Source organism: Amaranthus tricolor, chromosome 3 (assembly GCF_026212465.1).
Source record: "Amaranthus tricolor cultivar Red isolate AtriRed21 chromosome 3, ASM2621246v1, whole genome shotgun sequence".
Taxonomy (NCBI): Eukaryota; Viridiplantae; Streptophyta; class Magnoliopsida; order Caryophyllales; family Amaranthaceae; genus Amaranthus; species Amaranthus tricolor.
The window spans coordinates 29177327-29189917 of record NC_080049.1 but is presented as its reverse complement, the minus strand read 5'-3'; the positions used below and the strand labels follow the sequence as shown (position 1 = coordinate 29189917).

Here is a 12591-nt window from a genome sequence, read left to right as displayed (position 1 = left end):
CCATTTTCCCCAAATTCAAAACTCTAACTTATTAAAACTCGACATTTCCCTTTCAAAAATCACTCTTAGACTACCTTCAATCCATTAGTTCTTATATTCCTCTTTAATTTGGCACTTTAAATTTAGTCCGGGATACTTTAGCTTGCGGTTACACTTCTGATTTTTTTTTAACATTATTCAATCAATCAAGATATACTTTATTTAGTTCTTTTAACTGTTACACTTATGATTTTTTTTAACATTATTCAATCAGTCAAGATTTACTTTATTGAGTTTTTTTAACTGTTGCATTTCTATTTTTTTTAACATTATTCAATACATAATTTTAATTATTAATATATTTAACCAAGAGGTAGTGCTCTTTGTTTTAAAGTACTTGCTACATTACAGATATTAGGACTATTCATTATCTAAGTTTAATTTATATATTACGGCTAATATAAAAGAAAAAATATAATTAAGTGGAATATTGTTTCAATTATCTGATCGTATAATTTTTTGTTATATATAATTTAATGTATACATTATCAAAATAATACATTAATTTGAAAATTATAATGAACCAAGAAAAAAAAAATCATATTTACTTTATTGGAAAAATTGGGGGAAAAATTGAAAAAAAAAAAAAAAAAGTTAAAAGTTTGTCCAAAAAAATCGTTTGGTGGTAAAAATGGCAGTCCACTCCCTCTCGATCCCTCCTAAATACTGAACGTTGGAAACCCAGACATCAAAATCAACATCAAGATCAAAATCAAGATCAGGATCGCAACCTGGCCAGCGGGAAGACGTATACCCTTTTACCCAGTTGCTATTCTCTCTATTCCTTACATTTTCCCCCAAATTCCAATCTCTCACATTATCTCGCAAAATTCCGACTCTAACAATTGAGATTCAGTATCCCTTTTCATTCTATAATTTTTATCCAATTTATGATAACTTGCGAAAATTCACCTACAAATTAGAGATTCATATTTTTTTGGCTTCTTTGATTTTGTAATTCTTTTAAATTATCTAGATTTAACTCGCATTTTAATTTCCGAGCTCAAAATTCTAGGGTTTTCTTCGGATCCCATTTTTGGCTTTTGATTCTTCCATAGTAATTGACGCTTTCAAAATTGAATTTGTATTTTGTTGATTTATAGATTTTTAAGCATGGTAATGATTGGTAGTGCTATATATTGTTGCAGGTGAAAATTTGAGATACAATGTCTACCATTGATGAGCCCTTGTATCCAATTGCCGTTTTGATTGATGAATTGAAAAATGATGATATACAGCTACGCTTGAATTCCATTAGGAGGCTGTCTACCATTGCTCGTGCGCTCGGGGAGGAGCGTACTCGAAAGGAGTTGATCCCGTTTCTTAGCGAGAACAATGATGATGATGATGAGGTTCTTCTTGCAATGGCAGAAGAATTGGGTGTTTTCATACCATATGTTGGTGGCGTGGAATATGCCCATGTTCTGCTTCCACCATTGGAAACACTTTGCACCGTTGAGGAAACTTGTGTAAGGGAAAAAGCTGTGGAGTCATTGTGTCGAATCGGATCCCAGATGAGGGAAAATGATTTGGTTGATTATTTCATTCCTTTGGTCAAGGTCCGTTTTTCTTTGTCTATCAAGTAATGAGTATTTCATAATTGGTGTTGTCTATTGTGTTTGTTTTCATGTTTTCATTGCTAACATTAAAAATTTTATTGAATTTGATTGTCTAAGTTTGAACTTGATGATTTGTTATTGAATTTGGCATCTCCTGCTTCATTGGCGCATATGTTAAAATAAAAAACTAAGCTTTTTTACTATGCTTAGTTAATTCCTATAGTTTTTATATTTTTTTCTGAATAGTGTGGAAGAGTTTAGGCTTACTTTTAGCTCTGATGGACCAGTGAAGCAGTGATAATCATCTTCGTCTTTTCCTAATCATCAGCCATCAAGTTATGTCTCATATCATTGTCTTCGTTCTGTTATTAATTAATTGTGTGGTGAGGTTGCTTGCCACACAAGTGTTAATCTGTAAGATGATGTAACAATTATATGTGATTTCTGATGAAAGTGATTTGGGATTGCCTTTGAAGTTTGAAGAGCGTTTTGCTGGATGTATTTGTTAAGTTCATGTGTCTGTAAAGCAGGTGAATTTTTGGCAGTGGATATGTACTGGAGGTTAGAGGTGAAAGGTCCAAGGGATTTTTTTTTTGCTTGCCTACTGCATCCATTTGGGTTGTATCCGTAGAATCCATTTCTAGAAATTATGGGCAGGGGCGAAACTTTGTTGGGGTGGGTATGAGATTTTCGGTAAATTTTTTTTACATACAAATATACAATCATCATTTTATATTTTTAAAAAATTTAGGCCAACAAATAAAAGCAACACAATTAAAGGAAGAGAATGAATAACTAATATAAAATAAAAAAATAAATCTTATAGGAGTAAGTAATAATGGAGTATCAAATTAGGAATGAAATTATCATTTAAAAACTAAAAAAACGAAAGAAAAGCGATTAGGAGAAATGGACAAAATCAAAAATTAAGCTTATCATCCTCAATTGAATGAGAAAGGTTTATTTTATATTTTTTAATTGAATCTTGTTTTCTTTATTTAATAATTAGTTTAATTGAGATTATAGAAAAGCGATTAGGAGAAGTGCTAAAAGAGCGTCGAGGTTTACTTTAACTCAAAATTACGTTTGTTGTATTGATTGGCTATATATTAGTTGAATTCAATTTTTTTTATTAACTCCGCCCCCCCTCAAATTTTATTCGAGTTTCGCCATTGACTATGGGAACTAAAAACTACTACTATTGTTCGCATTCCCAAAACTTCATCCTTTGTTGATGAATTGTCTGCGCTCCACAACTTCATCCCTTGTTTTGACCATGACTTTCTATTAAGAATTTTAGGCGACTTAGATTGTGTTTGGCAACACATTTAACGAAGATGATAATGAAATATTAACCTAAACCGAAATAATAGATAAAAAAATCACCTTATTATCTTAAATATTAGAAAAGATAAAAAGATCTAAACTTTCTAAATAACAAAAAAGATATTCCTAAATAAAAAGATAATATTCCTTCTAAGTATTCTATCTTATATTTGATTCTAATTTCCTACAAAAGTATGCGTGATATTTTTAGTTTTCCTTATGTTATGACTTATTTCCTTGCTCAAAAATGAAATATAATGGATATGGTCGAAGCTAATTTTGATTATTTGATATGATAGGTGACATTTTCTTTTGAGTTGGATGCTTATGTGGTATATCTTTTTCATACCTAATACTGGTGTTTCTTCAATTCTTATGTGACTTTTACCCCTTCCTTTGGGCAAACATACTTTGGACCGTGTCTATTGAGCATATAGGAATGTGTTATGAGTTCTATGAAAATTTGGTGCATTTCTTACATTTTACTTTGAGACGATATATCTATGATTACAACGGCTCATCATTTTGATAAATCATGTGTGTACATAGGTTCTGTTCTTATTTAACTTGCATGGCCATGTGCATCTGTTATTCCTTAGAGTCTCGTAAATTCATGGTTTCTACGTTACAGAGATTGGCAGCAGGAGAATGGTTTACAGCTCGAGTATCTGCTTGTGGACTTTTTCACATTGCCTATCCAAGTGCCCCAGACCTTTTGAAGACTGAGCTAAGATCTATATATAATCAGCTGTGTCAAGATGACATGCCAATGGTGAGAAGATCTGCTGCCACGAATTTGGGAAAGTTTGCAGCAACTGTTGAAGCTACTCATCTGAAGACTGACGTTATGACAATGTTTGAGGATCTAACCCAAGATGGTAAGTGGTGCCCACTGCTTTGCAATCTCAGCTTCATGCTGACGAGATATTATTTTTTTATTGAAATATTTTTCCTTTTTTTTTTTTTGAAATAAGAGACTGTTTTTTGTCCCATTTTTTGTATTGAAGATCAGAGTTGAAGTTTGATATGCCATGACCTCTTAGTTGTGACCTCGACTTTGCTTCACTAATTTGCAATTCTGTACATATCTAATCTATTTCTGAGGTTGGGCGTTAATATTCATCTATGTCTATATTAATAACTAATGCAGCAACCAAACTTCCATGTGGCAAATCTTGTGAACCATTTTCTCTCCAAAGTCATTTCAGTTTATTATTCTGTTGTAGGAATAGTGGTCTTTTAGAAATATTTTACTATTTTCACTTTCTTTTCATTTCTTGTTTTCATACTCTACATATTTTTATGTTGTTTTTATTTAAGTAATGATAATGATTTTATGAACTTCATTTGATTTTAGATCAGGATTCTGTGCGTTTGTTAGCCGTTGAGAGTTGTGCTGCACTTGGAAAGTTGTTGGAGCCACAAGATTGTGTCGCACATATACTTCCTGTGATTGTTAATTTCTCTCAGGTAACTTGTTTTCGTTTTTTATTTTTTGATTCTGCATGTTTATGTTGTTCCACTAGCAATTTTATCTAAATCCGTTATTTTTTGGTGCAATTTTTAGCATTCACTATTATTGTTAGTGAAGAAACTTCTTTGGCTATGACTGTTACCATTTAGGGTATGGTGCAGTGAAACCCTATTCTTGATAGTGTTCTATAATTGTAATACTCGGTCTTCAAATGATCTGAGAATTTACAGTAAATTTATTTTCCTTGTGAATCTGTTTTATTTATGTTTGAAGTTTCCATAGTTGCTCCATTGATATTTTTGAATTTGAATTTAATAATTGAATAAGCTGGTATGAATTCAAAATTACTTCTATCTTTTATTTGTGGTTTCTTTTGTCTTATTTCAATCTTTCAGTTTTAAAAGTTGCTATATCAAATTGTATTGTGTATTTTAGTGATTGGTCGAAAAATGAACTCCTCCCTTTTAAAAAATACTTCTATACTTTTTTTATTGGTGTCAATGAATTCTTGTCCAAACTTGGGGCACATTCATTATGGCTGATCTTTTTGTTATAGAAAATATGATAAACCTTCTCATTATCATTACAATGAAGGCCCTGGGTTTGTAGTAAACAGCTGCTAGCTAGTGCATGGAGTAGTCATTGTCTTCTGTTATTATGGTTATTATGAAGTTGGGAACAGGGAAAATGTGAATATTATGTAATTGTTTTGGTCTAATGAAATGTGTGAAGGATGTAATGCTACATTTGGGGTTTCCTTTTTTGATAGATTGCTTTGTGAATGGTCAAGTTTTTCACTAAGTTATTTAAAAAAGGGGATTTTAAAAAGAAACGTACATGTGTGTGTAACATTTTAGAGATTTTATATATCTTCTCTCTTCCATAATTGTTTTTATTGCTTGCCGTGTCTGAACAGGATAAGTCTTGGCGTGTAAGGTACATGGTTGCCAATCAACTGTATGAACTTTGCGAAGCTGTTGGCCCTGAGCCTACAAGGTATATTCAGATCTTTGCTCTATTATTGATCTTGAAATTTGAACTTTAAATTGAAAGCGATAAGTAGATGATATTTTGGTTCTAAAAATCTAAGTTATATTTGGGTGAGTGCATTTACATAGAATCTAAAACTTTGGCGCTTTTCAGGACTGCTCTATTTTTTCCAATATTTATCTCAATTTTATTACTTGAAGGTATACTTTTGTGACTGTATGTGAATGTTTTCTGGGATCTTTACGTCTTCTCAAGTTTCAATCCCAGAATTTCGATAAATTATGTTCACTGAAAATAAATTTTATAGAGATTGTGGTTAGCATGTTTACTCCAAAGAGATAGAGTTCTTAAAACTTATTGTAATGGTTGCTCTCGCGTAAGTTAGAGTATCATATGTTTCCAATTTTCATCAAGGTGAATGGTGGACTAGTGTTAGATGCTTTACGATACCACAATTCACTTAGATGCTTTACGATACCACAATTCACTGTTCCCTTGCAAATTGAAACAAGCGAATCTTAAGGCTATTTGGGCGAATTGTGAATTCATACAGCGAACTTGGGTAACATTGGATCAGGGAAATTTGGAGGCTTTGTTGTTTAAAAGAGTCAATCATTACTTACCTAGCACGTATGTTCCTAGAAAAGTGTTGAGCTGCTGTTGTTTATTGCCTTCATTGACCCATAGCTGCTAGCTTTTTTTGACATTATTAATTTAGGCATGAGATTGCTTGTGAGAGTTTTTGAAAATAATCAACATGTGGTGGTAAAATTACTGCATGTTATCGGATTTTTGATGCAATATAAAGTACGTGGATTCATGTGTTGTCTTTGGCCTATTCATTTTTTGTGAGGAAATTAGTCATTCCTTTTCTCCATTTATTCCTTTCGTGGATAGAAATTTTTTCTTTTAAGAGTTTAGTTTCTATTTCTTTGTGATCATCGATGCATTTTAACTCGTTAAAACACCCTGTAATTTTAATCAACAAATTTCACATCTTGGATAAAATGCTTAATCTAGAAGCTCCTAATTAGTGTTTTACTTTGTTTTAGGGCGGATCTAGTTCCTGCATATGTGCGACTACTTAGAGACAATGAAGCTGAAGTACGTATTGCTGCTGCTGGTAAAGTAACTAAGTTTTGTCGGATTTTGAGCCCTGAGCTGGCCATCCAACATATTCTGCCATGTGTTAAGGTATACCTATATATGTTTTTCTGTAGTGTGCTAGTGTTGTAATGTGAACATCGTTTATATTGGTAGCTATGTCTTTTATTTCTTACTCTGGCACTCTGCAGGACTTGTCATTAGATTCTTCTCAACATGTTCGCTCTGCTTTGGCTTCTGTTATAATGGGAATGGCTCCTGTTTTGGGAAAGGTAAAAGATATTAATTTGAAATTAAGTGTTTACATTTTAGCAGGATGGGATTTCATATAAATCTGTTTTCTTTTCTTAAATTTTTTAGAAATGGCATAGTGCAGGAATCCTGGTTTTATGGAGTAGAGGTTTTCCATTCACGATTTTCAAGTGTAATTTATTTAACATGTTTACATTTATTAGAACTTGATATATTTGGCCCTGTATGCAGGAAGCTACAATTGAGCACCTTCTTCCCATTTTTCTTTCCCTGTTGAAGGATGAATTTCCAGATGTTCGCCTTAATATAATCAGCAAGCTTGATCAAGTGAATCAGGTATGTGATAAGTGTTGTGTGGTGAGTATTTTTTTGGTGATTTTTTATGCTTTACAGCCTCGAGTTGGACTTGCTCAAGTCAACTGTTGGCAGTGGGCTGTTCTTATTTTGAACCTTTTTGTGGGTCAATTATCAACATGGTAAACTCCTGTGTGCTGCTCTTATGAGAATTGGGTTTTAATTGCACATTCAGTTAGTTTTATGGGCCGATCTGCTTCAACAAATATGCTAGCAAGTAAATTGCAAAATTGATACAACTCCAATTGTTCAGGGAGGGGGGTTTATAATTTGCCTCTGTCAGGGTGTTAGAACCATTCCCAAGTCCTGACTGAAATATTGTAGGAAGCTACTAAACACATCCAATTTTCCACCTCAATTAAGATTGTACCAACTCTCTGCATATTATAGTTCAATTGTTTATGGTTCATGAAAATTTCACAATTTGAAACGTTGTTTTACTCTTTTCTGGAGTTGAACTAAAAATGTTTTTTAGTTAAGGTTAGGTGACAAAAAATGGCCGTAGAATTGAGATAAAGATAAGTTAAATTAAACGAAGAACCATAGAATTTGTATTCATGCAAAGTCGCATTGCCGATCCTAATTTATTTCTGGATGGTGATTTGGTAATGGTACAAATTTTCGAAATAAGTTGGTAAATTTGGTGCACAAAATTTTGGAGCTTTTATTACTATGAATTTCTTCCTCTGATATTTGTGCATGATATCAAATGCATTAAGAAATCTGTATTCATTTGTATTCTTTATTTGCTGTAGGTCTTTCACTACCTCTAATCATGTTGGTGAAGCTATGTTGCAGGTTATCGGTATTGATTTATTGTCTCAATCCCTCTTGCCCGCCATTGTCGAGCTTGCTGAAGATAGACATTGGAGAGTTCGACTTGCGATAATTGAGTACATACCTTTACTTGCAAGCCAGCTTGGGGTTGGATTTTTTGATGATAAACTTGGTGCCCTATGCATGCAGTGGTTACAGGATAAGGTTAGAAATTTCTTCCTGATCCATCCGTATGTTTTTTCTGATCTAATTTATCATTAAGTGCATAAACTTTACTTGAAATATGTTGATAATTACATTGAAATATTAAATTGTCCATTGTCCATAAACCTTAAGTTTTTTCTGATCTCATTTATCATTAAGCACACAAATGTTTCTTGAAATATGTTAATAATTAGGGAAAAATGTGATAACTCATTATGTACTAGTTTATGGATAAAAAGTGTCAAAAAAGTACCTAATAAAAAAAAAATTCAAAAAAGTACCTAATAAATTTTTTTTTTCAAAACATACCTAATAAAAAATTTTCTTTTCAAAAGAGTACCAAGTAACAGCTGGAGTTAAGTTTTTCATTATCTTTTTTGCCCACCTTTAAAAAGTACATAATAAAATTTTTCTTTTTAAAAGAGTACCTAATAAAATTTTTCTTTTTAAAAGAGTACGTAATAAAATTTTTCTTTTCAAAAGAGTACCAAGAACACAACATTACTCTTAGAACATTGGTATTGCCATCATGCAAAAACCTATGCTCCAACATTCCATGGAATGCCTGGTCACAGGCATTGGCCAACTTCTCAATTGGATAAGCCTCTTCCTCCGCCTTTTAGAAATATGCCAGGAAGACCTACAAAAAACAAGCGAAAGCCCGAGTTTGATGAGGGTAGAGATGGAAAGAAGAACAAGAATTTTTTTGAAAGAGACTTCAAGCAAAACAAGTGTGGGAATTGTGGAGGGCTTGGCCATTACAAGAAGACTTGCAAGAACCCATTCTAGTATAACTCCACCAACTACATCATTATCCCCGGCCGTTAGGTATTCTTTTGAAAAGAAAAATTTTATTAGGTACTCTTTTTAAAGATGGGCAAAAAAGATAAAGGAAAACTTAACCCCAGCTGTTACTTGGTACTCTTTTGAAAAGAAAATTTTTTATTAGGTATGTTTTGGAAAAAAAAATTTTATTAGGTACTTTTTTGAAAATTTTTTTTATTAGGTACTTTTTTGACACTTTTTATCCATAAACTAGTACATAATGAGTTATCATAATTAGTTGTAGAACTGAGTATATGGATTATGGAGTGCAAGTTCAACAATCAAGGGTGGCAAACGAAGATATGTAGAAATAAGAAGACCTAGAAGAATCATCTAGTGTTGTACGGACCTTGATTTTATTTTCCTGAGGATTGGAGAGCTTTGACCTATATGTGAATCATAGTTTGAATGTGAAAGGCTCCCAACACAGAGGAGCTATAGAGATATTAAGCCATGATAGTGTACTAGAAAAATTAAAGAGATTTTGGATGACCATCAAATTTGCTTTATTATGACTCTGGAATGTTCGGGCATCTAAAAAGGAGAACAACAATCCATAGGAGTAATTGAGATGCATATGTTGAGTGTATGTGTGGACATACGCTTAGAGATAGAATCATAGTGCAAAAATAAGGCTGCATCGTATTATTTCAACTGAATTGTAAATTTTTTTTAATGTAGCGAACTGTTACTACCTACATGTTTTGGATCGTATTGGTAGTTCCATAATGACATCACCCCATATCATTGTCATCATTACTGCAATCCCAACTGAAATTGCTTAGTGTTGCAATTAAGATAAAGGAGATGATTAAGAGTTGGATAAGCGATAACTACACCAGATAAAGGAGGTCAAAAATGATTTGGATGAAGGGGGTGAATAAGGATACAACTTTATTAGGGTTGCACGAAGTCAGGAACATATAGCTTTGGTGTGAATGGAAAAGGTGATTCATTACATACAATCTCTTATGTGGATATGGAGCCAACCCCATATGTCGAGGTTAAAAGGCTTTGACATTGTTGTAACTTGAACTTGAATTTGTGATGCCCTTAAACATAAGTGTGTATGATAGGTTTTTTATATTTTCTTTTTATTAGCTTTCAAGAATATAACCTTTTTTAAATCTATTTTTCTGTTTTACATAAAAGTGAATAATACTAATTTATAATAGTTACAAAAGATGATTATACTCCAAATGCATATTTGAATTTTATTTTGGTAGTGATATGTGTAAATTTATAATATATCTTCACGCATGCATTTAGTAAAAGATGTAAGATGAAGTTTCCCTTTTACTCATCCCAACCCTATAAATCATTAAAACATTTGCAACTTGGAAGTTTTTTCTTTCCAGAAAATGATTTTCCGAACGTACTATGTTTAGCATTAATATATATATATATATATATATATGTATATTTGATTGTTGTAGGTGTACTCTATTCGTGATGCTGCTGCTAATAATGTGAAGCGCCTTGCAGAAGAATTTGGTCCTGAGTGGGCCATGCAGCACATTGTTCCACAGGTAAGGACTCTGATTATATCATTTATGTGTACTGGCTGAGTGGATCTTGATCTTTGACTAAGCAGACCAAGCGGTTTGGAGTGGCTTTAGAATGTAATTAGTATGGCCTTATCCAAGGCCAAAATTCCTTTATACCACAGCCCGAAGTAGTTGGAGTCTCCATGGTTACTTAACCAGAAGTTTTGGGTTTTTTGGCCTGTTTTATACAACCCAGAGCTTAGATTTCAAGGTATCCAAGGTAATATTAAGAACTCCTTGGCTGTTTCTATTGATGTTGAGAACAGGTTGTCTAGTTGGGCTCAGTTCAAGTCAAGTTTGTCTAGTTTGTTTTGTATTTGTATGATGACATTTTGATTGAAATTTGGGTCATGTTGGGTTAGTCATACCAGTCTAATGTCTGTTATTTTGCAATGGAAATTATCTGAATTGGTGCTATTAATTTTAGGGACTTCGATTTGCACAAAAAAATGATAACTTCGGGTGCTTATTGGGATTGAATCAGGTTCACTGTAATTTGCTAGGCCAACTATTTAATGTTATTATGGTGGATTACAATTTGTGTGTCCGAACCCTTTATCATGGATTGATTATGTTTGGCATTTAGGAGCATTGGGATGTTATGCTCCAATACTTCCATCCTATTAATGTTCTTTAAAATCATTATGTATGAATGTTTTAGTACAAAGAACTATCTTGAAGATATCTATCTCAACTCTCATTGTTCTGTATATGTGAATTTTCTTCATTTGTTTCGTTGTATGTTCACACTATTGGGGCATATCCCGGTGAAATACTAATCAATTTCCTTAAACCATGGACTGGCAGGTTTTGGAGATGATGAGTAATCCGCACTATTTGTATAGGATGACAATTTTGCATGCCATTTCTTTACTTGCTCCTGTCTTGGGTTCTGAGATTACGTGCTCTAAACTGTTGCCAGTTGTGGTTACTGCCTCGAAAGACAGGTATGAACTCTATCAGCTTTACTAAATTAGCAAAACAAATGTATATTTGTGGTACACCTCACTAATTCATGTCAAATTTTTAGGGTTCCGAACATAAAGTTCAATGTGGCAAAGGTGCTGCAATCTCTTGTATCAATAGTTGATCAATCTGTAAGTATACACACATCATTTCTACATCCTATATAGTAGTACAGTATATACTTCTTTTATGGATTTGATAGACTAGATACCTATCTTATAATGTCCAAAAGCTACATTTTACCATCATTTGTGAGTTGAGACTAAATTTCATGGTCGTCGATTAGCATGTACAAGGCAGTCTACTGCACAAGGCCCCATCAGAGAGCCCTAAAAGTATACTATTATACTTATTTGATTTATTGGTTCAATTACCGCGAATACATGTATACTATTTTATCAATGGAGAGAGTGAACAAGTAATAAAGAGCTGAATATTATTGTAATCAATGGAGATATTTTATCATATACTAGTATTTTTTTTTCTTTTAATTGTGAGGGTCAATAACATAAATTTTCCGAAAATTTACGAGACGGTCCTGCTGAATTTCATAATGATATCAATTAACTTAAGGGTCTAACTGCGAGCTGGTTGAATTTATAGTCTGTATGTTGACCCTTTCATAATAACACCAACTTTATACGGCTTTTTGCGAAATGATGCAATATCCGTGATTGTAAATGGTTTTGATTACATGACAATTATGTTGGCGAGGGCGTATTTAAGTCTTATTCGACTGATGTGCATACCTGATTGATAGATACATGGGGTTTTACTTGTGATGCAGGTAGTTGAAACAACAATTCGTCCGTGTTTAGTCGAGTTGAATGAGGATCCTGATGTTGATGTTCGTTTCTTCGCAAACCAAGCGCTCCAGTCAATTGATAATGTGATGATGTCTAGTTAAGTCAGGCTAGCGAAATGTGGATTGTAAGTTTGTTATATGTTGACTTCACTGTAGCCTTGTAATTGCTAATGGCACTTGGATCCAACTAAATATTTTGCAACATTTTTCGGTTCGCTTGTAGCGGTGTATTAGTGTTACATTTTGAAGTTCTTTGACTGCACTCGTATTATTTGTACCCTCTTGTTTTCTCTATTTCTCTTACCTAATAAGACTTCTTGTTACAAAAAAAAAAGGAAAAAGTGTTTCATTTGGTTTTAGGATTTACCG

General features: G+C 33.0%; 1 protein-coding gene across 4 annotated transcripts; it reads left to right on the top strand.

Moving 5' to 3' along the window:
• The first annotated feature begins 637 nt into the window (after window positions 1–637).
• On the top strand, window positions 638–12574 carry LOC130807462 (serine/threonine-protein phosphatase 2A 65 kDa regulatory subunit A beta isoform). 4 transcript variants are annotated; one of them, XM_057672668.1, is made up of 13 exons: window positions 638–787; window positions 1188–1598; window positions 3556–3802; window positions 4282–4394; window positions 5315–5394; window positions 6441–6582; window positions 6684–6764; window positions 6976–7080; window positions 7897–8079; window positions 10341–10433; window positions 11259–11398; window positions 11482–11548; window positions 12205–12574. In XM_057672668.1, the coding sequence occupies exons 2-13, from the start codon at window positions 1206–1208 to the stop codon at window positions 12322–12324; spliced, it is 1764 nt and encodes a 587-aa protein (XP_057528651.1). In that variant the 5' UTR covers window positions 638–787; window positions 1188–1205; the 3' UTR covers window positions 12325–12574. The 4 variants fall into 4 exon arrangements, with proteins under 4 accessions (XP_057528651.1, XP_057528654.1, XP_057528653.1 ...); XM_057672671.1 differs by having other exon boundaries at window positions 638–804; window positions 12205–12566; XM_057672670.1 differs by having other exon boundaries at window positions 638–993; window positions 12205–12566.
• Window positions 12575–12591: the final 17 nt, after the last annotated feature.